General features: G+C 43.5%; 1 protein-coding gene across 2 annotated transcripts; it reads right to left on the reverse strand.

The window, feature by feature from the left end:
- Window positions 1-432: 432 nt before the first annotated feature.
- On the reverse strand, window positions 433-26,356 carry TRIT1 (tRNA isopentenyltransferase 1). 2 transcript variants are annotated; one of them, XM_063455409.1, is made up of 11 exons: window positions 26,200-26,356; window positions 22,997-23,137; window positions 17,941-18,027; window positions 16,968-17,137; window positions 10,460-10,599; window positions 10,206-10,317; window positions 9,850-9,962; window positions 9,658-9,735; window positions 1,891-2,000; window positions 1,119-1,236; window positions 433-982 (listed from the first exon to the last, which is right to left on the reverse strand). In XM_063455409.1, exons 1-11 carry the CDS (start codon window positions 26,332-26,334, stop codon window positions 648-650), a joined length of 1,539 nt encoding a protein of 512 aa, XP_063311479.1. In that variant the 5' UTR covers window positions 26,335-26,356; the 3' UTR covers window positions 433-647. The 2 variants fall into 2 exon arrangements, with proteins under 2 accessions (XP_063311479.1, XP_063311471.1); XM_063455401.1 differs by lacking the exon at window positions 26,200-26,356 and having other exon boundaries at window positions 17,941-18,020; window positions 23,105-23,122.
- Between the last annotated feature and the right edge of the window lie 675 nt (window positions 26,357-27,031).

Here is a 27,031-nt window from a genome sequence, read left to right on the forward strand (position 1 = left end):
AGAGGGTATGGGGGAAATAAAGCCCCCCTTTAAAAAGCCTGCAAGGGTACAATGTATGCAGATATACAAACACACACCATATATAGTATGGCAAGTATAAAATAACTGTTCCCAAAGCGCTACCATGTAATTGCATAGACACCTTCCTAACATGGTAAAATAATGGTGATAAGTGTTAAACAAAATTCTAAATTATTATAATAGTGTCACAGTCCAATAACAAATTATTTACTCTTCATCATGCAATGCGGTGACACAAATATGATATTTGTTCATTTTGGTTAACACCATTATTTTACGCTTTTTATGGAAAGGAAACATTTTGTTTGCTGAGGTGTATCGGGGATACACTGGGTGAAGGCCGGGTTTTGGAGTACCTTCTGAATGCTTACCATCCAAGCATGCAATGCACACACAGTAAGGCAAACGTGGTCCTGTAGCAGCAAAAGGTTTGAAGGTTTATTACATGGATTAAAAACAACTGCTGGAACATAAAAATAATTGTCCGGAGCTAGTCAGATAGATGAGCTGTGAATTTTTCAGAAGATGATAAGGCTTTTTGGAGTAATTGATGTTTTATGCTAATCCAATAATTCCAGGGCAAAAGACAAAGGGATTCCTGAACCAGCTCACTTTCAAACTTTGCATCAGCTGTCTCCCGTGATTGTAGTTTCACCCTGTGCTCTCTCTGTATTGTGGCTATAGATGCTTCCCTTCATGCTTAAATCCTGCTCTCTTTGTTTTAATAGTTGATGCTTGGTCTCTTGTTGTACATCCGCTGCTCCCTCATGGATAAATACTTTTTTCTTTTGCACTTCCACTGGTCCTTCCATATCCTTAATACATGACTGTTCACCATCTACTCCTTCTGCATAAGACATGCCCAGTCCTTCACTCTTCTGATCATTTGATAAAATATCTGTTCCTTCTAGTTTCCGCCTTTTTTTTGCATGGTAAAGATGTGATTTCGATTTTGTGTGAGCTGTTGCAGGTAAATGGAACATAATACAGACTTAAATCATAGACAATTGAGCTTTTTTTCTTTTTTTCCCCCACAGAGTGACTTTATATGAGTAAATGGTGACAACAAGAACAAGACTTAAGCATATGCTACTTACCAGCCCACTCTCGATCCCCAATGATGACTTTGTCACAGACATCACATTGGTGTCTACTACGCTTATTCTCGTTTTTGTCACATGCCATCTGCAGAGGATGAATTGCTGGAGTTTGACCCTGGTTATAGAAATAAGGCTGTGTTATACACAAACGGAAACTACATCATTGTAAAATTAACAGATCTGGTCCTAAGCACGTATCACTGTCAATGTCTATGCACAGAGAGGCCATTACAGGGTAGCCTCTAGCTGTTATAGAACTGCTATTAACATGCAAGTTGTTGCTCTAAAGCCGCTGGAATCACCTTGCTGGCTACCAGCAGACCCTAGTTCTGAAAATAAAAAATACAAATTCGAAACTTGTATAATTCTCTGAATAAATAAATATCTAAAATCTACTAACTAGATGGCTTTGACTCTAATCATCACGTCCAGTGTAAAACAAACTTGCATATCCTAAAATTTGACTTAACCCTTAAGGACACAACTTCTGGAATAAAAGGGAATCATGATGGAATATTTCTGTCATGTGTCCTTAAGGGGTTAAGTAACTAATGGCTCTAATACTAGAACACTGCTACCATACTAGTGCCATAGAAAGCTTCCTACTCAGGCACAGATAAACTTTAGTGTTACAACTAGGCAGTACTAAGAATGCATGTGGATAGGAAATCAGTCCATGTAACGAGGTAGATTAAATTCTACAATTAGCTGCAAGGGTGCAATGTAGGCTTACAGGGTACTTAGAAGTTCTATTTAAAATATGACAAACCTGCTTAAAACGATTTACAATCTCCAGAGCAGGTGCAAGAACACATTCATCCCAGGCAGATAAATCTGTAACATCCAGCTTATATACATGGGGAACATTTGGTCCAGGTCCTAAAACACATAGAAGAGGCACATTCCTATATGCATAAAGAGTAGTTAATTGCAGAATTTAACAAACCTAGACCCACCCTCTGTATTAACATGCTCCTTTCCACAAAGTTATGAGGAATATATCCTGCTTTGCAGCACTTTAGCTGTACAGCTTCTAAGATGCTTAGGCATGATGCTCAGACACCTGAGATCATGGAAAGAGCTCTGTCGGGATGTTTAGATTTTTCTGCCACAGTTTCAGTCTGATTCTGTGGATTTCTAAAAAAGTAAATCATTCTAATTGAAAAAAAGCTAATCAACGCTAGTTAGAGTGTCTCGCAGACACAGACTTCAGTAACACTGTATGAAGTGATATGGCAGGCCCAGCATTCCACCTGCTATGCAGTGAATGGGAGACTTGCTTCAGGCTGAGCACCTGTCTTAAGCGTTGCTATTCCTAAACATTCGAGTCCCAGCTGCAACTATTGGCTGCAGGCCAGGAGATGGGTAGGTTGGATGAACGCCAAAAGAGATTTTTCTGGATTATCAATTAGAGTGTGGAATTAGCATAATTTTAGGAAAAACGGATTGAGAAGAACAGCAGGCAATTCTTAATCTCAGTACTGGGCTATAGAGAGTAAAGGATATAATATATCCATTTTTTTTTTTATTAGAATTACCTTCCATAAACCTATACTACACACACAAAATCAGGGTTATTTCCATTTCCAGGAATTGCATAGTGAATATCACATGTAAGGCCAAAATAGTCAAACTGGAAACATTTTTAGTGTCAGGTATGCTTCCAGTTTGGCTATTTTAGACCTAACATTTTAATTCACTTCCTGACAGGTTTCAAGTTAGTGACTAACCCTGAATGTTACAAAAATAATAATACTACAATAAACTGCTACAATGTTCCAATACAGCAAGAAAACAGATTGTATAAATAGCTATTATTAAAGGAATACACAAGGCTGGAATTGAATAAATAAGAAAAATATAAAAGTGTTATGAAGGAATACAGTAAGCAGGAACAAGTGCAAGGTTAGTAATGCATTATAAAAAAATAAGTCAAATCCTTTTTTTTTTTTTTATTACGAATTAAAAAATAAATAAATAAAATCACCATTATAGATCTCCAAAGACCACTCATGGCACAATAACATTTTAATCTAAATTAAGTTGTTATGGTCTAAGGATTTCCCAGGTGTCTGCTTACCTGAAGGTAAAATCTTCAAGTCAACACCTGATTGCTCTGCTCCTGAACTCCTCCTCTATCCAATGCTTCAACCAGGAAGATCGGACTGAATGCTGCTGATAGGCTGAAAGTGCAGCTGACTTTTAGCTCCTCAGTAGCTCCCCATTGAGAAAAAACAATGAAAAAGAGAGTACCTTTTTTATTATCTTTTCTCCAGACAGTCTGGACTCTAATGAAGTTGTTATGGTGACTTAAAGTAGCTCTGTCACTGTGGGGCGGAGTCGAGACTCCAAGCTGAATGGTCGCATCTACCAAGAGCTCTGCACAGCTGGGGTCTGATATACCTCAAAAAAAGTGAGAAAACGCGATTGGCGATACTACAGGCACACCTAGAGGCCGGGAAACCAACATGGGTCGCAAGACCAAAAAACAAAAACCCCACAGGCCAAGGGTGGGCATGGATATTGGGTACCTCCTGAGGCAAGCACACGGCACAAATGGGCCAAAGATGGCCGCCCACCCTGAGGCCTATTCGTAGTTCTCGGACGAAATATCCGAGAAGGAGGAAATGGAGAACTTACCTGCCATACTTCCCACTCCACCGGTCTTGAAGGGTCCAGATGACTCACCGGTAACCACTGCGGTACTAAAGGGACTGCTGGCAGACCTACAGAGGAATATACTCACCGATATCCGCGCAGACTTACAAGGCCTGAGGGGACAGATGGGAGACCTGGAAACTACATCCAGTGCCTGCACCCAGCAAATCACCACTCTACACAGCAAGCTGTACAGGATCTGCAACATTCGCAATGTTGGAGGACAACAGGCGCAGGAATAACTTTAAGATCAGGGGCTCCCTGGAGGATGTAGCTGCAGCTGAGTTACCGCACTTACGACGACGCCTCCTACAGGCGCTTCTACCTCCAAAGGATGCTAAGGCAGTGGGGAGAGATGACTCCTTCAGATCCCCGAAGTCTCCCAGAGCCCCAGTATCCGTACCAAGGGACCTAGCGGTGCGTTTTCAAACCAGCAGATATAGAATGGCAAAACAGGCTGCAGTAAAGGAGCAAACCCCCTACAGGTTTGAAACGATGTCTCTCGTCTTCTATACCAACCTATCTGGCGGTACACTAGCATGGCGACGGTCCCTCCAACCTTTTACCACTCTCCTCCGGAAACATGATATCCATTTTAGATGGCGGTCGGAATGCACACTCCAAGTCACCAAAGGTGAACACAAGCACATGGTCACAGATCTACAGGTCTCTGCTACCTGCCCTGGGACTTCCTCAGGACTCACTTGCACAAACCAAACACTGAATGACAGCTCCGGCCACAAATACCACCTGAACACTTCATGCAGATAGCCCGTTTGTTTGGTCTTAGTTTAAGTTTGCCTGTTGTTTATATATTCTGTTGAGCCATATATCATGGTACACCATTCCCCCTCAGCTCGGACCAAATCTATAATACCCCCTCCCCCCGCCTCCTAGACACGTAGTGAGGTAAATGCTTAAACCCTACCGAGGCGTTGACCCTAACACAACTGCACAATACCCAGCACAGTCCTGCAGACCAGACAGAGTCGTTAAACTGTGTGGGTGTTGTCACTTCTGATCTAGCTATGTCAAGATACAGGGGGGAAAAAAATCATTTCACTGTACGAGACACTTTAATGCTACTTTTGTTACATTTATGTTGATAAATGTGTGCAGACTCTTATTTCGTGCTAATCTATTGTACAATTGTATACTGATGCATTGCCCCCCCCCCCCCCCCAAAAAAAAAAATATATATATATGGGTGTAGAAACAATCACACTCCTGGGACTTGGTTGAAATAGTAAAATTTAGCTTTTATTTATTCCATATATAAAAAACGTTTCAACTCCAATATGGAGCTTTCATCAGGACAGGTAACAAATGTGCAGACAAGAGAATATATACCCCAGATCCCTCCAAAACAAACTGAACAGTCCAATTAAATTAAATATGCACCACAGGAGTGTATTTACTGAATCAGTGTCCGGATATAGCACAGCTGGCCACAGCTGTCTGCCACTCTGCCCTTGTATTTGCATTATTGGGGTTCAGAGGGAAGGGGGGAGGGGAGTGTTTGTGTTCCAACCATTTGCCTGGCAATATCCAGTATGCATGGTTTGAGGTTACCATGGTTACAAACAGAACTTTAACTCTCATCATCCTTAGCCAGCGGTGTTGCCCGGGTACTTGATTCAGTAGTGTAAAAAAGCTTGTATAAAAAGAAAGTTACTAAGCAGTGAATTACTAAAAACAAATACCCGGGGGGCGGAGTCTGACCGCCGAGGCGAGCAGACGTGCAGGGACAGGGCTCCCCACGGGCAAGCGACAAAACGAGCAATACCGACAGTAGTATAGCCCACAGACCCCCCAAAGTGTGCTACCCACGTCGGGGACACACCAAGGAACCGGGGGATACCCTCCTGAAGCCGAACGGGGCATACAGCCCAATAATCTGTCTGCGGCCTGCGGGAGATGGAGTCGGGGGAGAGGCGGCCGCTCTCTCCGGAGCCAGAAAACCCAGCAATCACCACTAGCCACTGAACCCCCCCCCCTATGGACCGGTGGGGGTCATCCCGGTCCCCGCAAGGCAAGCGGACAAGCGACGGTGAACGAGTATGCTATAATGGCAGACATACAAGTCAAGCGAGGCGCGCCCAAAATGGCCGCCCAAGAAGGAACGCAGAGGAGACCCGTGAGCACCCATACACTGCCTTCCTCTTTGGAGGCCCTGGACTGGCTGTGCTCAACCTTCCATAAACTTCTGTGCGGCAGGGGTATACCCTATCTTCACGCAGCGCGGGCGGTGGCCGGGTGGATTCGACCGGTGACCCGCAGACGCTACTTTGGAGACCCACTGCAGGTATCCCGCTCGCAGACCATTCAAGCGGCTCCCGCAGGGGAGAGACACACACAGAAGAAACGCACTGGGCCCCACACATCGCCCCAACATAGGCTAAAGCAGCAGCAAAGCTACCGGCACACAAGACCTACCTCTGTCCATCACGGCGGTCTTCCGACACCCTTGTCTTCCACAGCCCGTGTACCTTGCCAGATCCACATCCCGAGCTTGAGGCCCAGAGGTTTGGAACACCTCTCTGACCTGCTGAACCGCGGGAAACGCCGCCACACGCCGGATACCTGGCACTCCGCCGCAAACAAGCTTCGGACACCCCCCTCACTAGCCTCTTGCTCCAGATCAGCAGCCACGGCCTCCAGAATGGGTATCGGCTAGGCACATAGGGACTACCTCATCTTCTGGCATCCAGCCGCTGCCCATATTCACACCATGTGGACTGTGCTTATGCCCGGACGCAATCCTGTATGGAAGCTGAACTTTGGAAGTACCCTTCAAATTTGGACTCCTATTTTATCGCACATTTAAGCGTGACCAAAATTGTCGTTTTCACTACTAGCCTAACATGCTTAATGTCATGTCGTTAATAGCATGATTTAATAGCCTGATTTAATAGCCTGATTTAATAGCCTGATTTAATAGCCTGATTTAATAGCCTGATTTAATAGCCTGATTTAATAGCCTGATTTAATAGCCTGATTTAATAGCCCGATTTAATAGCCTGATTTCATAGCTTGATTTCATATTTTCGATCTAATAGCCTGATTTAATAGCCTGTTTTAATAACTTGATTTAAAAGCCTGATTTCAACGCCTGTATTTAAATCCTGTTTTCTATGACTGATTTATGAACCTGTTTTCTCAACCTGATTTATTTAAAAAAAACGAAGCATCGCTATCCCAGAAATGTAATAGTTTAAAGCTGACAATGTTTAAACCCTCTACTGTAATCAAATTATGCGTTTCCCTCCTTCTCTTCTGTACCCCATCAAAAATGCTTCAATAAAAGAAAGATTGACAAAAAAAAAAACAAAAAAAAACAAATACCCGCAGGACAAGATGGTGAGTCACAAAGCTAACAAATTATTATTCACTTTCAAACAGATGTAATTTACCTTAAATAATTGTATCTCAATCTCTAAATTGAACTTTAAATCACATACAGGAGGCTCTTGCAGGCTCTAGCAAGCTATTAACATAGCAGGGGATAAGAAAATCCTAATTAAACAGAACTTGCAATAAAGAAAGCCTTAATAGGGCTCTCTTTACAGGAAGTGTGACTAGGGTTCATAAACAAAGGGATTTAACTCCTAAATGGCAGAGGATTGAGCAGTGAGGCTGCAGGGGCATGTTCTATACACCAAAACTGCTTCATTAAGCTAAAGTTGGCCACAGGGAGGTCAGCCTTATTGTCCCTATAGGCTATGCGGATATTAGAGCGATGGTTCCTTATGCGTTCTCTTAAGGGGAGATCTGTCTTTCCTATATAGGACAGTCCACAGGGACACAGCAGCTTGCAGATTACAAAATCTGTAGTGCAAGTGAGTCTATGTTTGATAGGGTATCTCTTCCCTAATTGAGGGTGAGTGAAGTATTTACCTGGTGACATGTGACTACAGGTGACACAGCCCAGACAGCGGTAGCAGCCCCAGTTAACAGATGTCTGTTCGTTGGTGTAACAGTGCACTGGATCCGTTTTGACCAGAAGATCCTTCAGGTTCCTCCCTCTTTTATAACACATCATGGGGGGATTGTGGAAGACCTCTGGTAGGCTCGGGTCACGTTCTAGGATGCGCCAGTTGGACCTTAGTGCATTTTGTAGACTGTTGGACGCTGTGTGGTACGTGGTTGGAAATACCAGGCGTGGATTATTTTTGGTATTCTGTCGTGCTGGCTCTTAATTTAACTCTTAACTTTCAATCAGTGCTTGTTGTAGGGTTGCTTCTTTATAGCCTCTATCTCTGAATTTGGTCCACATCTCTTTGATCTGTTTTTAGGTATTCACAGGATCAGAATTGTTGCGCATTACCCTCATAAATTGAGAGAGTGGTAGTGATTCCTTGAGTGGTTTCGGGTGGATACTGTCTGCTTTGAGTATTGTATTTCTATCTGTTGGTTTGGTATAGAGGGTGTATGCCAATTTGGACTGGTTCTTGTAGATGTGGACGTTGAGGAAGTCGACTTCTGTGGGGCTTGCTGTCATTGTGAGTTTGACCTGTGTGGGTGCTTCATTAATCGAATTTACCATAGATGTGATTGACTCCAAGTCCCCTCTCCATATTATAAACACATCATCGATGAATCAACGATAGAAGATTATATTTGCAGCAAAAGGTTGTAGGATGTGTAGGGACTCAAATACAAACATGTAGCTGTCGGCATACATCGGAGCCATGGCTGCCCCCATGGAAGTGCCTGATGTCTGTTGGTACCAGGTGTGTTCAAACCTGAAGTAGTTGGAAGTTAGAACGATCCTCAGGATTTCCAGTACAAATTCTATGGGCGGGGGGGGCTTTTTCCTGGCACTCTAGGTCCCTACAGTGCCCCTCTACCAGTGCTCCCCTTCCTTTGTAAAAGCCCATTAGTCACTTATCTGAATCCAGCGTCAATGTCCTTTGGTGCTGGGTCAGGCTCTGCCCATGCTCCTCCCCCACCGACGTTAGCCAGCAGCGAAAACCTAATGCGCATGGCTGCTCTCGCATTAGGATTTCCCGAAAGAAAAACATCAATGCTTTCCTATGGGGAAAAATCTGACGCTGGAGGTCCTCATGCAAAGCGTGAGGATGCCCAGCACCAGATAACAGACCAAAGGTCTGTTTTGATTCCAGAAGCCCTCTAGTGGCTGTCTGGTAGATGGTCACTGAGGGCAGACTTAGAGCTGCAATGTAGACATTGCAGTTTTCGGGAACTGCTATGTTTTACATTGCAGAAATAAGTGCAAAAGGGACACAGCACCCAGAGATCTTCAATGAGCTGAAGTAGTCTGGGTGCCTACAGTGTCCCTTTAACTTGTTAATGCTGCTCTCAAAGTTATATTTACCTCCTTCCAGTGTCTTCTCTTGCAAATACCTGCTAAGCAATGTACAACAAGATGTACTTGGGTTGAAGAAGACCCCGCATATGAAAAGGAAAAGGAGATAAATAACAGTATTTAAAAAACGGTGCTTCAAGGCCTCAGTAATGAATGGAGGGCAAAAAAAAAGGAAAAAAGTGTCAAAGCCTTAAATCTACAGCAATTGCACATAATGATGTGCTAATCAGATCACTCAGAAGTGTTGTTATAAAAGCTTAATGTATTATGGAATTATTAGTAACATACCCCTCCTATAAATCAGTACCTACCCTGTATGACATCTGCACAAAGCATCATATCATTTATGCATTTGCTAGGAGGAGCACTTAAAGTAGAAAACTAAACCTTGGCATTATTTTTCAGATGTAGCAATAAGTTGCAGGAAGATCAGATAAGAAAAGGAAGTGAGGTGGCAATATATGCAAATGAGAAAGGTGTGTAGCACTGGGAGCATATCAGCTAATCACCACGAGAAGGTTACAGAATACAAGATAAAAACAAACATACGTTTTAGGAATCTGTTCCGCACCCATTTATTTTGCTTTCGAGCATATCGCTGGGTTCTTTGTTTTAGAGCTTCAATACCTGGAAAATAAAATCCAATTAGTTATTGTTAACAGAAACCTGTTCTCTCTCTCCATTACAGTTCTGATTTTGGCTACCACCTGCTACTATCTACCTACTAAATCCAGCACAAACCTTTCTGCAGCAAGACCTCCTTTGTATGTGTTGCAGAGCCATCCTCAGTTACCAAGTAGTCATGGAACTCCTTGAAGCCAATAGTTTGGAAAATGCCATGTTGGTAATCCTGTCTGGAGCAGAAAGAATTTAGTATGAGATATAAAACTCAGGCGCTTGAGCTGTTCAGCCATGTGATGTAATTTCATGTTACACATACTACCAGATCACAGCTTCCATATTCTCAGTTATTCTACTTACTTATTCATATATTGCAACCTAATTTAACCCTTAGAGTATGCAGTAAATAGTTTTAAAAATTCTCTGCTTCTGTTATCTGAATTTTCTACAGATGTTTTCAAAGGTACTTCACTCACCCTGACTGTGAGATAAGTTTCTCGTTGTAACGCGTGTGAAAATCTTTTAACTCTTCAATCAGCCCGACAGCCAGCATCTCATCCACTCTTATTCGCAGTCTGGAGTCTAGAACTGTGACACAATATGAGATGAATGAGAAGCAGGAGCAGCACGAATTTTGTAAGGATTCATAAAACACATGTTTAATTGCCATACTCAAAACACGAATAGATGATGTATTTAGCACACACGCTGGCCAATAAGAACATCTTACCTTCCTGATCTGCATGTAGCCACAGGATACAAGGGTTGGGATACCTCAATGCTCCCCCTAATGGACTTCCACCATCCTCTTGCTGTTGTCTCAGATGCTCAGAGTGAGAGATTCCAGACTCTTCAAACACCTGTAGGCTCCTATATACAAATACACCATCACTGGGACTGTATGAAGTACTGCATGTAAAGTGGATCACAGAGAAAATCGTATCCTCAAAATATCACAGATTTCCCATTTAGCCAACAAAACAGACAGGGTGTGAACATGTTTCCCAGAAGCTCTGGGCAAGGGAGAGGTACAAACCACAGGGATTTCCAAAATGGGTTACAAGCGAGTCAGTGCTTGCTGCAAAACTATGTTACCAAACTGGCTCATCAACTGCAAACCGACAACATAAATAAACAGACATACAAGTAGCAAGTCCTGCTACAAATATAGTATTCATATAATAATACTCACTACCATACTATACATTATAATAATATCTAAACAAATAATAAAGAAGAAAAATGTACAGTATCAACAAAATATCTACTTTCACTGAAAAGAAAAAAAAAAAAAAAAAGATTAAGTAACTGAACCTAAAATTACACATGCTACTTTTGCTTTGTGTTTTTTTTACACTTTACAGTGTAGTGAATAAACCTGACCGGTCATTCAACTAAACTTTCACCTTGTCGGAAAGACTCGCTGAGCAATTTAATAATTCAAGACTTGTTCTCTTTTAACACGATGACAAATCTGTTATTTGTAGCAGACAAAGTGTAAAAACCTTCCAAATCTTTAAGGGCCGAACTATTAAAGATGGTTATGTCAGGATTTGAACTGGAAAGCTAGTAGAGGATTTTGTTTTATCACATAAATGTATAGATTTTCAAATTCTTATCAATAAAGAATGAAAATGATGCACTCTTTAAAATAAAAGCTTTAACCCATAGATAGTTTTTCCACATACATTACACTCAACATTCAGATTTATAGCTAACAACACATCAGTGAAACCAAATAATTTTTTTTTTTTTTTTAAAGTGAGTATATATACAACACAGAGTATACATGGTCATCAGACTGTGCAGAAGATCTGTATTACAACATTTCTTGTTTCATGAAGTTCTAGCAAATGTAATTTTACACATATATACAATATTTCTATTATAATTACATTTTTAAAAAACAATATATAATAAATTCAGTTTCAGAGACAATCAAATCATGTTGTGCATAGACAGGGAGAAGGGGCAGCAAAAATGTATGAAACACAGAATCCATAAACACATAAAAGTAGGCCTTCTATTCAATAAATACAGTTACCTGACAATAAGTAGACAATCTGTATTCTATAGGTCACTGCTAATGTAGTCTACATATATGCCTTGAAATATTCCTTGAGCTAATGCTTCTGTTGTCTAAAAACGTATTACTTCGTAAAGCATGTAGAATACTTTTTTTAATGGTCCCTCTAAATCATGGGTCGTCAACCTGGTCCCTACCGCCCACTAGTGGGCGTTTCAGGATTCCAGGTGGGCGGTAGGGATTTCCAGGTTGATCGGGCGGGGGACTGGGTACCGCCGTGACCATTTGCGGCTCCGGCCCGCAAAGTGTCCATCGGGTGGCCCATGCTGTCAGGGCCACCCGATGGATGCGGATTGTAAGAGGGCCCGGTCAGCGCTGGGCGCTTTAACAGCGCGACCGGGCCCCCTGTGATGACATCAGAGCTGTGAGGAAGTGATTCCCCGGTCACTACTCCCAACTAAAACTGAGAGCCGCGCGGGAGGAAGCAGAGGGAGTCAGAGTGGGAACTCTGACTCCCATCCACCTGAGCCACCATTGGACCCCAGGAAAAGTCACCCTCCTGCACCTTAAAGGTAGGAAACAGGAGGGTGACTTAAATATAATGTGTGTGTGTGTGTATGTCTTGTGTGTGTGTGTGTGTGTGTGTGTGTGTCTGTCTGTATGTGTCTTTGTATGTATGTCTTGTGTGTGTGTGTGTGTGTGTCTGTCTGTTTGTATGTATGTGTCTTGTGTGTGTGTGTGCATGTATGTGTGTCTGTATGTGTGTATGTGTGCCTGTCTGTGTTTGTATGTGTGTCTTGTGTGTGTGTGTGTGTGTGTGTGTCTGTCTGTATGTATGTGTGTCTTGTCTTTGTATGTATGTGTCATTGTATGTGTGTCTTGTGTGTCTGCATGTGTGTGTGTCTATGTATGTCTTATGTGTGTGTCTGCATGTGTGTGTGCCTGTCTGTTTGTGTCTGTTTGTATGTATGTATGTGTCTTGTGTGTGTGTGTATGTGTGCCTGTCTGTGTCTTTGTGTATGTATGTATGTGTGTCTGTATGTGTGTCTGTCTGTGTGTCTGTCTGTGTGTCTGTCTGTGTGTCTGTCTGTGTGTCTGTCTGTGTGTCTGTCTGTGTGTGTGTGTCTCTTGTGTGTCTGTATGTGTGTCTGTATGTGTCTTTGTGTGTGTGTCTTGTATGTGTGTCTGTCTGTGTGTGTGTGTCTCTTGTGTGTCTGTATGTGTGTCTGTATGTGTCTTTGTGTGTGTGTCTTGTATGTGTGTCTGTATGTGTGCCTGTCTGTTATAGTGGACTATAGTAAGTGGGCTACCTAGCTCAGCCTTCCTACTGGGCATTGCTATAAGGACGGTTAAAAAATAGAAAAAAGGGGAAAAAAAGGTGGGGAGGGGAATTGAGGAGGGAGAGGAGATGAGCTGACGTACAAATGAGAAATCATATTATGCGCAAACAGAGAAGTCGTCTGAATATCACTGAAAGAGACCTTCGTTTGTTCCTTACAACCTCAAGGATCTCATTAATCACTAGTAAAGGTAATTTCAATTTACTTTATTGTTTTCTCATTAAACTTTATAAAGTTAAAAACCTTATAAACCTGCATTAAGTAGAAATAAAAAGATAAATGTACGTACATTTTTTTTTTTTTTTTTAAAAACACCCTCCTTTCTTAAAAATATTCTGCATTTGCGCGAAAACTGGTGGGCGGTAAGGAATTTTTTTTCAACCAAAAAGATGCATTAGTGGGCGGTAGGTAGAAAAAGGTTGACTACCACTGCTCTAAATGATTCACCATCTCAACACCTCATTCATACTAGAGATTGCTGGCAGGGATAGGCTGAGAGCACTCACTGCCCATTACCCCTAGTAAAGCATGAATGAAAAGCAAGTTGTCAATCATAAGTATGTGATCCTTTATTAAGGTGCCAAGTAAGTGGGTGATGTTTTGGTCCCTAAAGGCCTTTATAAATTTTTTTCATAAAGGTCTTTAGGGGCCATAAAAGTCACCCACTTACTTGACGCCTTAATAAAGAATCATATATAATTATTGTTATCAACATTATTCAACTTATTCTGCAGTGTTTTATAAAATTATAAATGGAAAAAAATGTAACAATTAATGAGACAATTACAAAATGTTACAGGAATAATAGGTTGTCTAAAATGTTTGTTCCCCTCCCCCCCTCCCCTACAAACACATTACCACATTATACTCTCGAACCCCTGATCTAGAGGATATTTTGAAGGCTTGTGCTGGGCAACTTGCTTTTCATTATTACTTCTGGCTGAAGTAGATAGACAAAGGATCAACGTTTTCAAAAATACCAATGCTAGACATAAATCATATCTTAATGCTGCAATCACTGTACCCAAGGATACATCTGCGATTGTATAATGTAGGTAACTGAGTGGTTAAGAGTGTTGCTTTTTTTTTTCTTCTCTTTTTGACAATCTCAGTTCATTGAAAGTTTCTCAAAAGTATTACTACATGCAGTCATAGCAAACAGGTGGGAATCCGTTACAGAAGTAGGTCACTCCCTCCCACTGTGAGCCTTACTACTTCCCTGTGGTTCCCAATTTGGGTTTGCAAGAAGAGGTACAGGTCTACAGATATCATCGTACGTGTTCAAGGGCGTTGTTTACGCTTTTTTTCCCACTTACGTGTGTAACTGTCCTTGTGCACGGAACCTCCATGTATACTGCTAAAATCCTAGTCCCGTGCATGGCAACATCCGCCGTATTCATTTCCCTGCCCCGTGACCTGGTTCGCTATTGGGTCTAGGTCCCTGGGCATTGATGCTGTAGCCTAAGGCCCGGCGGTCGTAGAGCTACCTGCACACTCCGCGAGTTACCAACCTGTGCAGCCTGGTAAGTGAGCTCTTGTGAGGAACCACTTTAAGAGGGAGAGTAAAAATATAGTAGATGTCATGAATCAGAGAGGGAGGGTTGGGAGAAAAAGAACAAAGTGTGAGGGGATAGGGAGAAGTGGAAGGGAGGTGCATGTCCTGAATTGTTGCTCCAGTTCCACCTGCTCCCACCCCGCAGGGAGCCCCCACAGCCCCACAGTTCCCCGTAGCCTTTACAGGCACAACACATTGTCTGTGGCGGGTTTTATGCATCGTCTGTGCCCAAGTGGTAAATCCAGGTTCTCCAGATCTCCTCATGCTTCTCCAGTCTTTCTTTAGTTGCGGCAACCCCCTCCACCAGTTGGCGGATCTCTTCTCCTCTGCTGAGCCAGTCTTGGAATGTCGGAGTGTCCCTCCGTTTCCAGAAAGTAGGTATTAGACAGTGTGCTGCAGGTAGCAAGTGTCGGGAGAGGGATTTCTTAAATTTGGAGACAGAGAGTGGAGCGGTTAAGCAACATATCTACCAGGAGCCAATTCACGCCTTCATCCGCCACCTTGGACAATCCTTGAGCACTCCCGGAAAATGTGGAGGAGAGAACCTGGCCCACATCCGCATCGCCAGAATGTTTAAAGACTATCCGGGAAGAATGTGTCTAGTTTTTGCGGGGCATCATACCAGTGCGTGAGGATCTTATAGTTGGTTTCTCTGTAATTCGCACAGTTTGAACTGAGGTACGTATAGTGAGAGATCTTGTCCCATTTTTGGGTCATCAAAGTCATGCGAAGTGCTTCCTCCCATAAGGATTGAAACTTGGGGGGGGTTGTTTCTCCACATCCATCAGTAGTTGGTATAGCACGGATATACCAAGATACAAAGGTTCTGCCTTTCTTTAGATATTCTCCAATGGTGTCAGTGGTCTGTTCAGTTGTATCGTGCGAGATCTTGATGAAACGAAGTTGCTGAGTTGAAGTTATCGAAAAGATTCCATGGCCATTGGTAGTCTATCTGGAAGGAGATCGGCAAGGGGAATCAACACTGAATCGCAGCACATGTCTGAAAGGCGCAGAGCATAACGCTACCGCTGCCATATTATTTATGGTGGGCAGGGAGCAGGCTGTCAGGGAAACAGCATCTCTGCTAAACAATGGGTGAAATGTTTCAGACTGATGCGGGACCTGGCACCGTAACCACTTCAATCCGTTGAAGATGTTATAATGCCTACAGTGTACCTTAAATATTAAAGTATAATAATCCTGGTAGGGTGAGGACTGAGATGCTTCAACTTTAACATCTGCACATCTTCCCTGTTTAGAGTGCCAGCTATGCCTGTTCTGTACAGAGACACTTGCAAATGAACAAATGATCAAAATCAGTCTAACAGACACTCAGAAATATTCTAAAATTCATAAACAGTCACAGACGCAAACACTCTTATAAACATTTGACACACTCACACTGTCTAAAACACACACACACCGGTGTTAATTTTGGCGGCAAATTTCAGTTTAGTTTTAGTCACAGTCTTTTGCCTAAAAAGCCATTTTAGTTTTAGTCTTCTGTATTGTTTATTTTTAGTCTAATTTTAGTCGACTAAAATTGTTAGTCGACAAAATAACACTGCCACAAACTACATTAAAATAAACATACCATATGTTTCAGCTTTTCAAGCTATGGTGGTGGTGCCATATCAATGACAATTTGACTGGTTGTCAGAGAATGTCACACACCTACCAGAGCAGTCAACTAATGATAGAAAGAGAAGTAAACAAAAAAAGTTTACACATTGGAAAAAAAAAAACCTACTCAAATAAATTATACACTTAACAAACACACTTTATTATAAAAAGATAAATACCCACCTGCTTTTGGGTTAGTCATCTATTTCCTTTCCCTGCACTAAATAATAGAATAGGGAGAGAGCAGGCTAAGACTCCCAACCCTGCTCTACATAATTACACTGATTGGGCTGTGCAATGCTGTGCTGCTTTATCAGTCAGTCCGACACAAGAACACAAATTCCTTATTCTAACTTTCTACGTTTCCAACTCAGGACTGCACAGGCGGATGGCTTAGCCTTTTTGCAAAAAGTAAGAGACCCATATACACAATCACACACTACATTAAAATAAATAGACACCAGGCTTTTCATCCTTTCAAACTACGGTGGTAAGGGAGATTTTATAATTTCCCCAATAAGCCACAGCGTTCCCTGTCATGGCATAAATGGATTCACAACAGGGTAGAAAAACAGTGGGCAATAGGGTGGCTGTCTTTATCCTGTATTAAATAGCTTTGCTTGTGCATTTGAGAGTATGCTCTGACCCATCAGTCATTGATCAGTACAGTCACGTGACAGTTGACAATGCCTACCTTGCCACTTTCCGCTTGTCGTGTGGGTGTAACTTAGCAGCCATTTCTGGGTCCACTTGTCTGAGACGCGCATAAAGCTCATTGCTATCAAGCTGTTCCAGCTCTTCTTTTCGTTGGACTGCAGTCTTACAGGCTGTGCCATTCATTTCTTTTGTACCAGTTTGAGATACCTGCAATTCACAAATATGCTTATCAGGGAATATTAAAGGAACACTATAGTCACCTAAATTACTTTAGCTAAATAAAGCAGTTTTAGTGTATAGATCATTCCCCTGCAATTTCACTGCTCAATTCACTGTCATTTAGGAGTTAAATCACTTTGTTTCTGTTTATGCAGCCCTAGCCACACCTCCCCTGGCTATGATTGACAGAGCCTGCATGGAAAAAAAAAACTGGTTTCACTTTCAAACAGATGTAATTTACCTTAAATAATTGTATCTCAATCTCTAAATTGAATGTTAATCACATACAGGAGGCTCTTGCAGGGTCTAGCAAGCTATTAACATAGCAGGGGATAAGAAAATCTTAATTAAACAGAACTTGCAATAAAGAAAGCCTAAATAGGGCTCTCTTTACAGGAAGTTTTTATGGAAGGCTGTGCAAGTCACACGCAGGGAGGTGTGACTAGGGTTCATAAACAAAGGGATTTAACTCCTAAATGGCAGAGGATTGAGCAGTGAGGCTGCAGGGGCATGTCCTATACACCAAAACTGCTTCATTAAGCTAAAGTTGTTCAGGTGACTATAGTGTCCCTTTAAGGGAGTACAAGAGAATCAAACAAGTTAGACAATGCAGAATAAGGAAATGGAAGAGAGTTAAAATGTGTTTCAAAGACATTACCATTGAAACAGAATATACAATGAAAGAGACATAAATATCCTACTCTATAGTGTCCATGAATTTGTTTAAATAATGTTTAAAGTAAACCAGGAAATAAAGGTAATGAAAGCATAATAAAACACATGAGACTTACCAAAACTTTCCACAGCAGTGATTCTATATAGTAGTTTGTTCCTCCCACAACAATTGGGATTTTGTCACGAGAAAACATGTCTTCAATGTGTTCAATTAAGGAAGAAAATGATTGATTGTGGTGCTATAAAACAATCATAAAATGTAAAGGAGCAACTGCAGAGCTCATGCTTTTCCAGTTTAATTGAGATAATCATCAGACTGCGGAGTAGTTTAATTTTTTTTTAAATTCTTTATTTAGTGAATTTTAAAGGGATTTTATAGTGCCAGGAAAACAAAACCATTTTCCTGGCACTATAGGATTCTACAGCGCCCCCCTCCCTTGCATCCCCCCCTCCCACATTGCTAAATGGGTCAACCCCTTCAGTCACTTACCTGGGCCAAGCCAATCGTCACTGGGTCAGGCTCTCCCTCTGTCAAGGCCTCCCCGTGGTGTAGAAGGTGTAATTCCTTCTGTCACTTACCTGGGTCCAGCGCTGGCTTGGGTCTGCCTTCTAAGGAGCGTGCGAGACAATGGCCTCGCTCGCATTAGGATTTCCCCATAGGAAAGCATTAATCAATGCTTTCCTATGGGGATTCCAGTGATGCTGAAAGTCCTCATGCATATCGAGAGGACGTCCAGGGTCTTTTAGATGACCAAAATGTAACCCTGAAAATAAATTATTGCAGTTTCTCAGAAACTGCAATAATTACCACTGTAGGGTTAAGGGACATAGGACATTGCACCCAGGGTGCCTAAAGTGTCCCTTTAAAAGGCATTAAATTAAATTTAATGTGGATAAGTGCAAGATAATGCATCTTGGACGTAAAAACCCAAGGGCAGAGTACAGAATATTTGATAGAGTCCTAACCTCAACATCTGAGGAAAGGCATTTAGGGGTAATTATTTCTGATGACTTAAAGGTAGGCAGACAATGTAATAGAGCAGCTGGACATGCTAGCATAATGCTTGGTTGTATAGGGAGAGGTATTAGCAGTAGAAAGAGGGAAGTGCTCATGCCATTGTATGGAACACTGGTGAAACCTCATTTGGAGTATTGTACGCAGTACTGGAGACCGTATCTTCAGAAGGATATTGATACCTTAGAGAGAGTTCAGAGAAGGGCTACTAAACTGGTTCATGGATTGCAGGATAAAACTTACCAGGAAAGGTTAAAGGATCTTAACATGTATAGCTTGGAGGAAAGACGAGCCAGGGGGGATATGATAGAAATATTTAAATACATAAAGGGAATCAACACAGTAAAGGAGGAGACTATATTTAAAAGAAGAAAAAGTAGCACAACAAGAGGACATAGTCTTAAATTAGAGGGACAAAGGTTTAAAAATAATATCAGGAAGCATTACTTTACTGAGAGGGTAGTGGATGCATGGAATAGCCTTCCAGCTGAAGTGGTAGAGGTTAACACAGTAAAGGAGTTTAAGCATGCGTGGGATAGGCATAAGGCTATCCTAAATATAAGATAAGGCCAGGGACTAATGAAAGTATTTAGAAAACTGGGCAGACTAGATGGGCCGAATGGTTCTCATCTGCCGTCACATTCTATGTTTCTATTACAAACAATGTGATACGTTGCAGATACATTCAATAAGAGACAATTAAAGGGACACTATAGTCACCTGAACAACTTCAGCTTAATGAGGTTGTTGAGGTGAGAACTATAGCTCCCTGTAGCCTTTCTCATGTAAACACTGTATTTTCTGAGAAAGCTAGAAAGCTAGGAACACCTTCAGTTGCAGTCACTCAGAGTGAACCAGAGGGACTTCGGAGTTGATTGAGGCATAATATACCTCCATCCACTCAGATCTGCTGCCAGCAGAGCACAGGGCAGCACTGTGCACAGTATCATGTGGTTCAGTATCTCCTCCCTCTGCATGCAGACACTGAACTTTCCTCATAGAGATTCATTGATTCAATTCATCTCTATGAGGAGATGCTGATTGGCCAGGGCTGTGTTTGAATCATGCTGGCTCTGCCCCTGATCTGCCTCTTTGTCAGTCTCAGCCAATCCTATGGGGAAGCACTGTGATTGGACCAGGCTACCACATGTCAGCAGACTGCTTTTTTTGTGTGAGTCTAACAGCATGCAGATTTACAGCTTCAGGCTTAAGATTTTTACTATATTTATGGAGGCATGAGGGGCCCAGGGGGGCTAGATGGTGGTGTTAACAGTATAGGGTCAGGAACACATGTTTGTGTTCCTGACCCTATAGTGATCCTTTAAGCCAAGCATGTCAAACTTGTGGCCCGTGGGCCACATGGGGCCCACAAGGACCATCTTTTCGGCCAGGCGAGCCGCGAGTACATGCTGGTGTGAAAAGCAGAGTAGGCACCTGCTTTCCCCACATTGCAGGTGCCTTCTCTGCTAACACTTACCCGGCCGGGGAGGAAGCAGGGCGCCAGCGGTCTGCGAGGGAGCTCAGCCTTCCTGCTCCTCACTGCTCCCTCGCGCACGCTGACTGAAGTGAAGTGTGTTTGTCAGTGTGTCTCAGTGAGTATGTGTGTGTCCGTCTGTGAGTATGTGCGCGCGTCCGTCTGTGAGTATGTGCGCGCGTCCGTCTGTGAGTATGTGCGCGCGTCCGTCTGTGAGTATGTGCGCGCGTCCGTCTGTGAGTATGTGCGCGCGTCCGTCTGTGAGTATGTGCGCGCGTCCGTCTGTGAGTATGTGCGCGCGTCCGTCTGTGAGTATGTGCGCGCGTCCGTCTGTGAGTATGTGCGCGCGTCCGTCTGTGAGTATGTGCGCGCGTCCGTCTGTAAGTATGTGCGCGCGTCCGTCTGTCTGTGAGTATGTGCGCGCGTCCGTCTGTCTGTGAGTATGTGCGCGCGTCCGTCTGTCTGTGAGTATGTGCGCGCGTCCGTCTGTCTGTGAGAATGTGCGCGCGTCCGTCTGTCTGTGAGTATGTGCGCGCGTCCGTCTGTCTGTGAGTATGTGCGCGCGTCCGTCTGTCTGTGAGTGTGCGTGCGTCCGTCTGTCTGTGAGTGTGCGTGCGCCTGTCTGTGAGTGTGCGTGCGCCTGTCTGTGAGTGTGCGTGCGCCTGTCTGTGAGTGTGCGTGCGCCTGTCTGTGAGTGTGCGTGCGCCTGTCTGTGAGTGTGCGTGTCTGTGAGTGTGCGTGCGCCTGTCTGTGAGTGTGCGTGTCTGTGAGTGTGCGTGTCTGTCTGTGAGTATGCGTCTGTCTGTGACTATGTGTGTGTCTGTCAGCAAGTATGTGTGTGTGTCAGTGTGTGTGTGTCTGTCAGTGTGTGTGTGTGTGTCTGAGTAGGTCTGTCAATGAGTATGTGTGCGCGTCCGTCTGTCTGTGAGTATGTGCGCGCGTCCGTCTGTCTGTGAGTATGTGCGCGCGTCCGTCTGTCTGTGAGTATGTGCGCGCGTCCGTCTGTCTGTGAGTATGTGCGCGCGTCCGTCTGTCTGTGAGTGTGCGTGCGTCCGTCTGTCTGTGAGTGTGCGTGCGTCCGTCTGTCTGTGAGTGTGCGTGCGTCCGTCTGTCTGTGAGTGTGCGTGCGTCCGTCTGTCTGTGAGTGTGCGTGCGCCTGTCTGTGAGTGTGCGTGCGCCTGTCTGTGAGTGTGCGTGCGCCTGTCTGTGAGTGTGCGTGCGCCTGTCTGTGAGTGTGCGTGCGCCTGTCTGTGAGTGTGCGTGCGCCTGTCTGTGAGTGTGCGTGCGCCTGTCTGTGAGTGTGCGTGCGCCTGTCTGTGAGTGTGCGTGCGCCTGTCTGTGAGTGTGCGTGCGCCTGTCTGTGAGTGTGCGTGCGCCTGTCTGTGAGTGTGCGTGCGCCTGTCTGTGAGTGTGCGTGCGCCTGTCTGTGAGTGTGCGTGTCTGTCTGTGAGTATGCGTCTGTCTGTGACTATGTGTGTGTCTGTCAGCAAGTATGTGTGTGTGTCAGTGTGTGTGTGTCTGTCAGTGTGTGTGTGTGTGTCTGAGTAGGTCTGTCAATGAGTATGTGTGTGTCTGTCAGTGAATATGTGTGTGTGTCAGCGGGAGGATCAGATTTTGCACAGGGTGGTAGAGGGGGTGCTGTGGTTTAGTAGAGGGGGATGCTGTTTTTTTTTTTCTACAGTACTTTTTTAAAATAAACCTACGTTTCTATGAAAATTTAAAGGGTTTTTTTTTTGCGGCCCACATAAACTTAAACTTTGTTTATGTGGTCCGATCCAGACTTTGAGTTTGACATGCTTGCTTTAAGAATTTTCAAAAACAGTAGAATAACAGAATGGAGAAGCAAGAGAGTCAGGTTACATTGTGTTTGATGGCGGAGTACATTACATATGTGTAATAAAGGTTGGGTTGGGTTGGATTGTACTGGGTGTGCAGCGTTGGACAACCAGTGCAGGTGAGTTTAGAAGACTTGTTTAGGTATCAGTGTGTCCAAGTCAGTTTGCATGAAACCATTTCCAGAGATGTTTTCAAAAGGTCAAACAGATATGAGTCAAGGTGGAATAGTTAAACACAATAGGGATACATATCCAGTTACCCCAGTTGGCCACTGGATGCCTTCTGTATTCTTTATATTTCATACAGTGGGTGTGAGGATGGGTAGCTGAAGTTGGCCATGGGTGTCTGTTAGTCCAGGAGTGTGGCAGTGCTAGTGGTCCAATTCCTTAATTCCTGAAGATAGTCACCTTCCTTATGTCTTGGTTGGGTTGTGTTTGGATTCAATTTGCGGTGTGTAATTAATGTTTATGAATCAAGGGCATATATTTGTGGGTAGGGGGCATAGTGATGTAAAGGCACAGGAGAATTGTAATTTCTATCAGGACACCAGGTTTCTTCTAAACCCTCCCGTACTCTCCAGCACATGTGCCGCTTGCCCTTCAGAGGTACTGGATATAGGCGGGGCTTTCTGGGGTGTGTGGAGTCTTGATGGTGGGAGGAGGGGTAGGGAACTGGTGTGAGGATCAGGGTTTGTGGAGGTAAGAATGGGGTAGGACAAAACTGGGGGTATCAAAGGGGAGTGGTGTAGAGACAGCTGAGTATTTTGAGAGCTTTTTTTTTTTTAGAAAAACAAAAAACTGCTTGTGTTACTGTAGAGCAGTCTCACAATGCAAAATAAAAAGGATATTAGAGCTACTGCCTTGTCACGAAAATCCACAACTGTATAATTAGTCACAAGTGGGTCAACAAAGCTGAGCATATGATGTGGACACTGGTGCTGCTCCTCGACACTCACTTTGTTAGTCACAATGTCCAGACTCGTATATACCTAAAAAAATAAAAAATGTGCAGGAAATCAGAGATAGCTTATTTAAAAGTTGACTTACCACGACCATATTATCCTTCAAAGCAAAACAGTGTTTTAATAAAACAGTGTATTAGGTTTGAGCAGGGGTGCCCAAGAGGTAGATCCACAGATGTTTTAAAACTATATCTTCCATGATGCTTTATCATTCTAAAAGGTATGCAAAGCATCATGGGAGCTTTAGTTTTTCAACATCTGGGGAACTACCTTTAGGGCACCCTTGGGTTAGAGCATGCTTATTTCACTTGTACACTTTTGTTTACGATGACATCCTGCAAGTCTTGACACCAGGAGCAGGTATTGGGTCAAACTTTCTCTGACAGACTTGACGAAGTGGAGTTTGACGCTGTCAAGTTTTGTCAACTTTAAGTACCACCACAGGCACCCAGACCACTTCATCTCAGATTTTTCTTTAGAAAATGCTATGTTTACACTGCAGGATTAAATCCACCGTGCCTCCACTGCACTGACTTAGTAAAAAAGTGGTCACATAAAACGGAAGCTCATAGAAGAGAAGAGCATTTGATTAGATGCTTTCCTATGAAGCATTGGATGCATGCGTGGTGCTCCCAGTGCATGCACATTAGGTCCCTAATGCTGAACTGGACCATCGCTGGAAGAGTCCATGCTTCCTCTAAGATGCCACGGAAGGTAAAAGGTAAAAGGTGAATGCACAGATTTCCCCCCTCTCATTATTTTCAGGGCCGGTTATCCCGCCAGGAAACCCCAACATTTCTAGGTGGGCTGCTGCACGGGTAAAGATTTTATAAAATACATTTGATGGGGAGCTGTCAAAAGTGGCATAACTTAATTCCTCAGACTCTTATGTTTAATGACCCGGCCTAATAAACTTTGGTTTGATTTTTGGGTGTTTGTTGACCCTGTAACTTTCCAAAACCCCATAAAACCTGTCCATGGGGGTACTGTTGTGCTTGTTAGGCATGGTGAACAAAATATGAGTGCTTTAGAGCAGTAAAACATATGGCGCTGACATCATCAGTGAAAGCAGGTTTTTTGTTTGAAGAATGCAAAAAAACAAATATGAACACCAAGGTTTATGACTAAGTGGATACAAAAAAGACTGGACGTACCCATACATGTTAAAGGGAAACTCCAGTGCCAGAAAAACGATCCGTTTTTCTGGCACTGGAGGGTCCCTCTCCCTCCCACCCACCAATCCCCGGTTACTGAAGGGGTGAAAACCCCTTCAGTGACTTACCTGGGACAGCGTCTCCGCCTCCGCGACGCTCCTCCTAGTGATTACGTCGGCCGGTGGGCGAGACTGATCTCGCTCACCGGCCGAGGAGACCTAATGCGCATGCGCGGAAATTCCGCGCATGCGCATTACGTCTCCCCATAGGAAAGCATTGAAAAATCATTTCAATGCTTTCCTATGGGGTTTTGAGCGACGCTGGAGGTCCTCACACAGCGTGAGGACGTCCAGCGACGCTCTAGCACAGGAAACCTGTGCTAGAACCCAGGAAGTGACCTCTAGTGGCTGTCTAATAGACAGCCACTAGAGGTGGAGTTAACCCTGCAATGTAAATATTGCAGTTTATGAAAAACTGCAATAATTACACTTGCAGGGTTAAGGGTAGTGGGAGTTGGCACCCAGACCACTCCAATGAGCAGAAGTGGTCTGGGTGCCTACAGTGTCCCTTTAAATACCTTGGGTTGTCTATGATTGTAAATGGTATGCCAGATGGGGGTAATTTTCATTCTTGGGCTGCCATATGGTCTCAAAGGCAACGTAACCAACCTGGCAAATCTCAGTGTGTAAAAACTACAATGGGCAAGCCCTGTATTTGACCCTGTAAACTTTCCAAAACACCAAATAACCTATACATGGGGGTTACAGTTGTACTCGGGAGACATCGCTAAACAAAACTATGTGTTCTAGAGCAGTAAAATGTATAATGCTGATGATATCATTGGTGAAAAAGCAGGGTTATATAAATATACGAGCACTAGCTTTGGCCAGGATTTGTGACTAAGTGGTTACTAGAAAAGACTGGACATACCCCATTTTGAATACCCTGGATTGTCTATTTTTGCGAATAGTATGCCACGATGGGGGTAATTTTCATTCCAGTTAGAATGCCCTGCAGAACTAAGAAAATAACTATTTATTTTAGAATTTATTCATTTTAGATTATGGTTCATATCAAAATATTTGATGTGAAATTAAAGCCATATTTCTCCTTAACAAAACGACATAAAATGAGTGTGGGTGCAGTTACCGTATTTATTAGAGTATAACGTGCACACGTGTATAACGCGCACCCCTAATTTTCGATTAAAAATCGTTATAAAATTTTATACCGATTTTTTATCTAAAATTAGGGTGCTTGTTATACTCGAATAAATATGCTCCGATAATACCGACCGCCGGGCTCATTACAAGCTCGGCGGTCCTGGGGGGGGCGGGCAGCAAGCGTTTACTCACCTCCGTGCAGCTTCTCCAGCTTCCCAGTGTAAATCTCGCGAGACCCGCGGCCAGCTCTGACGTCAGAGCTGGCCGCGGGTCTCGCGAGATTTACACTGGGAAGCTGGAGGAGCTGCACGGAGGTGAGTAAACGCTTGCTGCCCGCCCCCCCAGGACCGCCGGGCTTGTAATGAGCCCGGCGGTCCTGGGAGGTATAATCGGAGCACCCACTCGAATATTTATTCGAGTATAACGCGCACCCCTAATTTTAAATTAAAAATCGGTACAAAATGTTGCGCGTTATACTCGAATAAATACGTAATAAACGAAAGAGGTAAATTAGGGTTGTCAGATTCCAGGTTCTGTTTACACTTTGTTTGGATCAGAACTTGTACAATTGCCTCCATCCTTTAGGAGTTAAACGGTGGACAATATTAACATATGTTCTATATAAATGTAACAGAGAGGATTCATAAGGTCTGCATTCCACCGTGAAGCATGATGGGAGCTACAGGAATCCCCCCGTGTGATGGAGATAGAGCCATGTGACACACACACAGCACACAGTGACATGTGCAGCGTTACCCCCTGTGCCCGCTACCTGCATGGAGTCGGCGCTGATGATCTCCCCTCCCAGGGCGCGGCCGATCTGAATGGCCAGTTTGGATTTCCCGGTGCCCGTGGCTCCCAGGACCACAACAAGCGGCAGGCAGCGGGTCAGACCGGGCGCCGCCATCTTCCTTTGCGTCACCTCTTGCTATGGCAACCGGCCGTAAGTGAAGCGCTCCTTAACTACCTGTAGGTCGTAAAACCGCTGCTGTGATGTAAAGTATCAGAGGGCCTAGCTGCACTGTGACTCCGGAGACAAATAAAGGACCGAGTGCTGGAACGGTAAGAGATGATGGAAATGGCGAATTGCAGCTTACACTGTGATCTATTGATGGGTTTAATCTGTAATATCTGCAATATGTGACACTATGTGTTCCTATTAAACACATACTGTCCTTTACAACCACCACAACAACAACATGCTCAGCCATGGGACACGGGGCCCTCAGCCCCTGGAGTGGCACTAGCCATAACCTAGACTGGCTGTGTCTGCTATTATCTAGATTGTGTTAACTGCTCAAAATAAGTGTAATGACTATGGGTGTGTAATGCAAACCGTACACCCCCTATTCATTTTACACACAGGGGTATTTATTCACTGGCACGGTGATTCAATCAGAATCTTACTGAAAATCAAAAAAATAATTTTCAAAGATGAGGCCAAAATAGCGTAGCTATGACGACTACAGCTGAGATAAAGAATTGTTGCAAATCTGCAAATTGTGGCCTAGATTTTGCCATTAACATTTTGATTTACTGCAGTTCAATATCAAATTGTATATCTGAACTGCAAAAGCTGATTTGTAAATATGGTTCAATTCAGG

The sequence above is a fragment of the Pelobates fuscus genome, chromosome 1 (assembly GCF_036172605.1).
Source record: "Pelobates fuscus isolate aPelFus1 chromosome 1, aPelFus1.pri, whole genome shotgun sequence".
NCBI lineage: Eukaryota > Metazoa > Chordata > Amphibia > Anura > Pelobatidae > Pelobates > Pelobates fuscus.

Bases quoted from the DNA above. Each gene is read 5' to 3' on its own strand.
- TRIT1 (XM_063455409.1), bottom strand. From the start codon at position 26,334: ATGGCGGCGCCCGGTCTGACCCGCTGCCTGCCGCTTGTTGTGGTCCTG. The intron at 23,138-26,199 runs GTAGCGGGCACA...TTATTTTTTTAG, and splicing joins TCAGCGCCGACTCCATGCAG to GTATATACGAGTCTGGACAT. The intron at 17,138-17,940 runs GTAAGTCTCATG...TGTGAATTGCAG, and splicing joins CACTGCTGTGGAAAGTTTTG to GTATCTCAAACTGGTACAAA.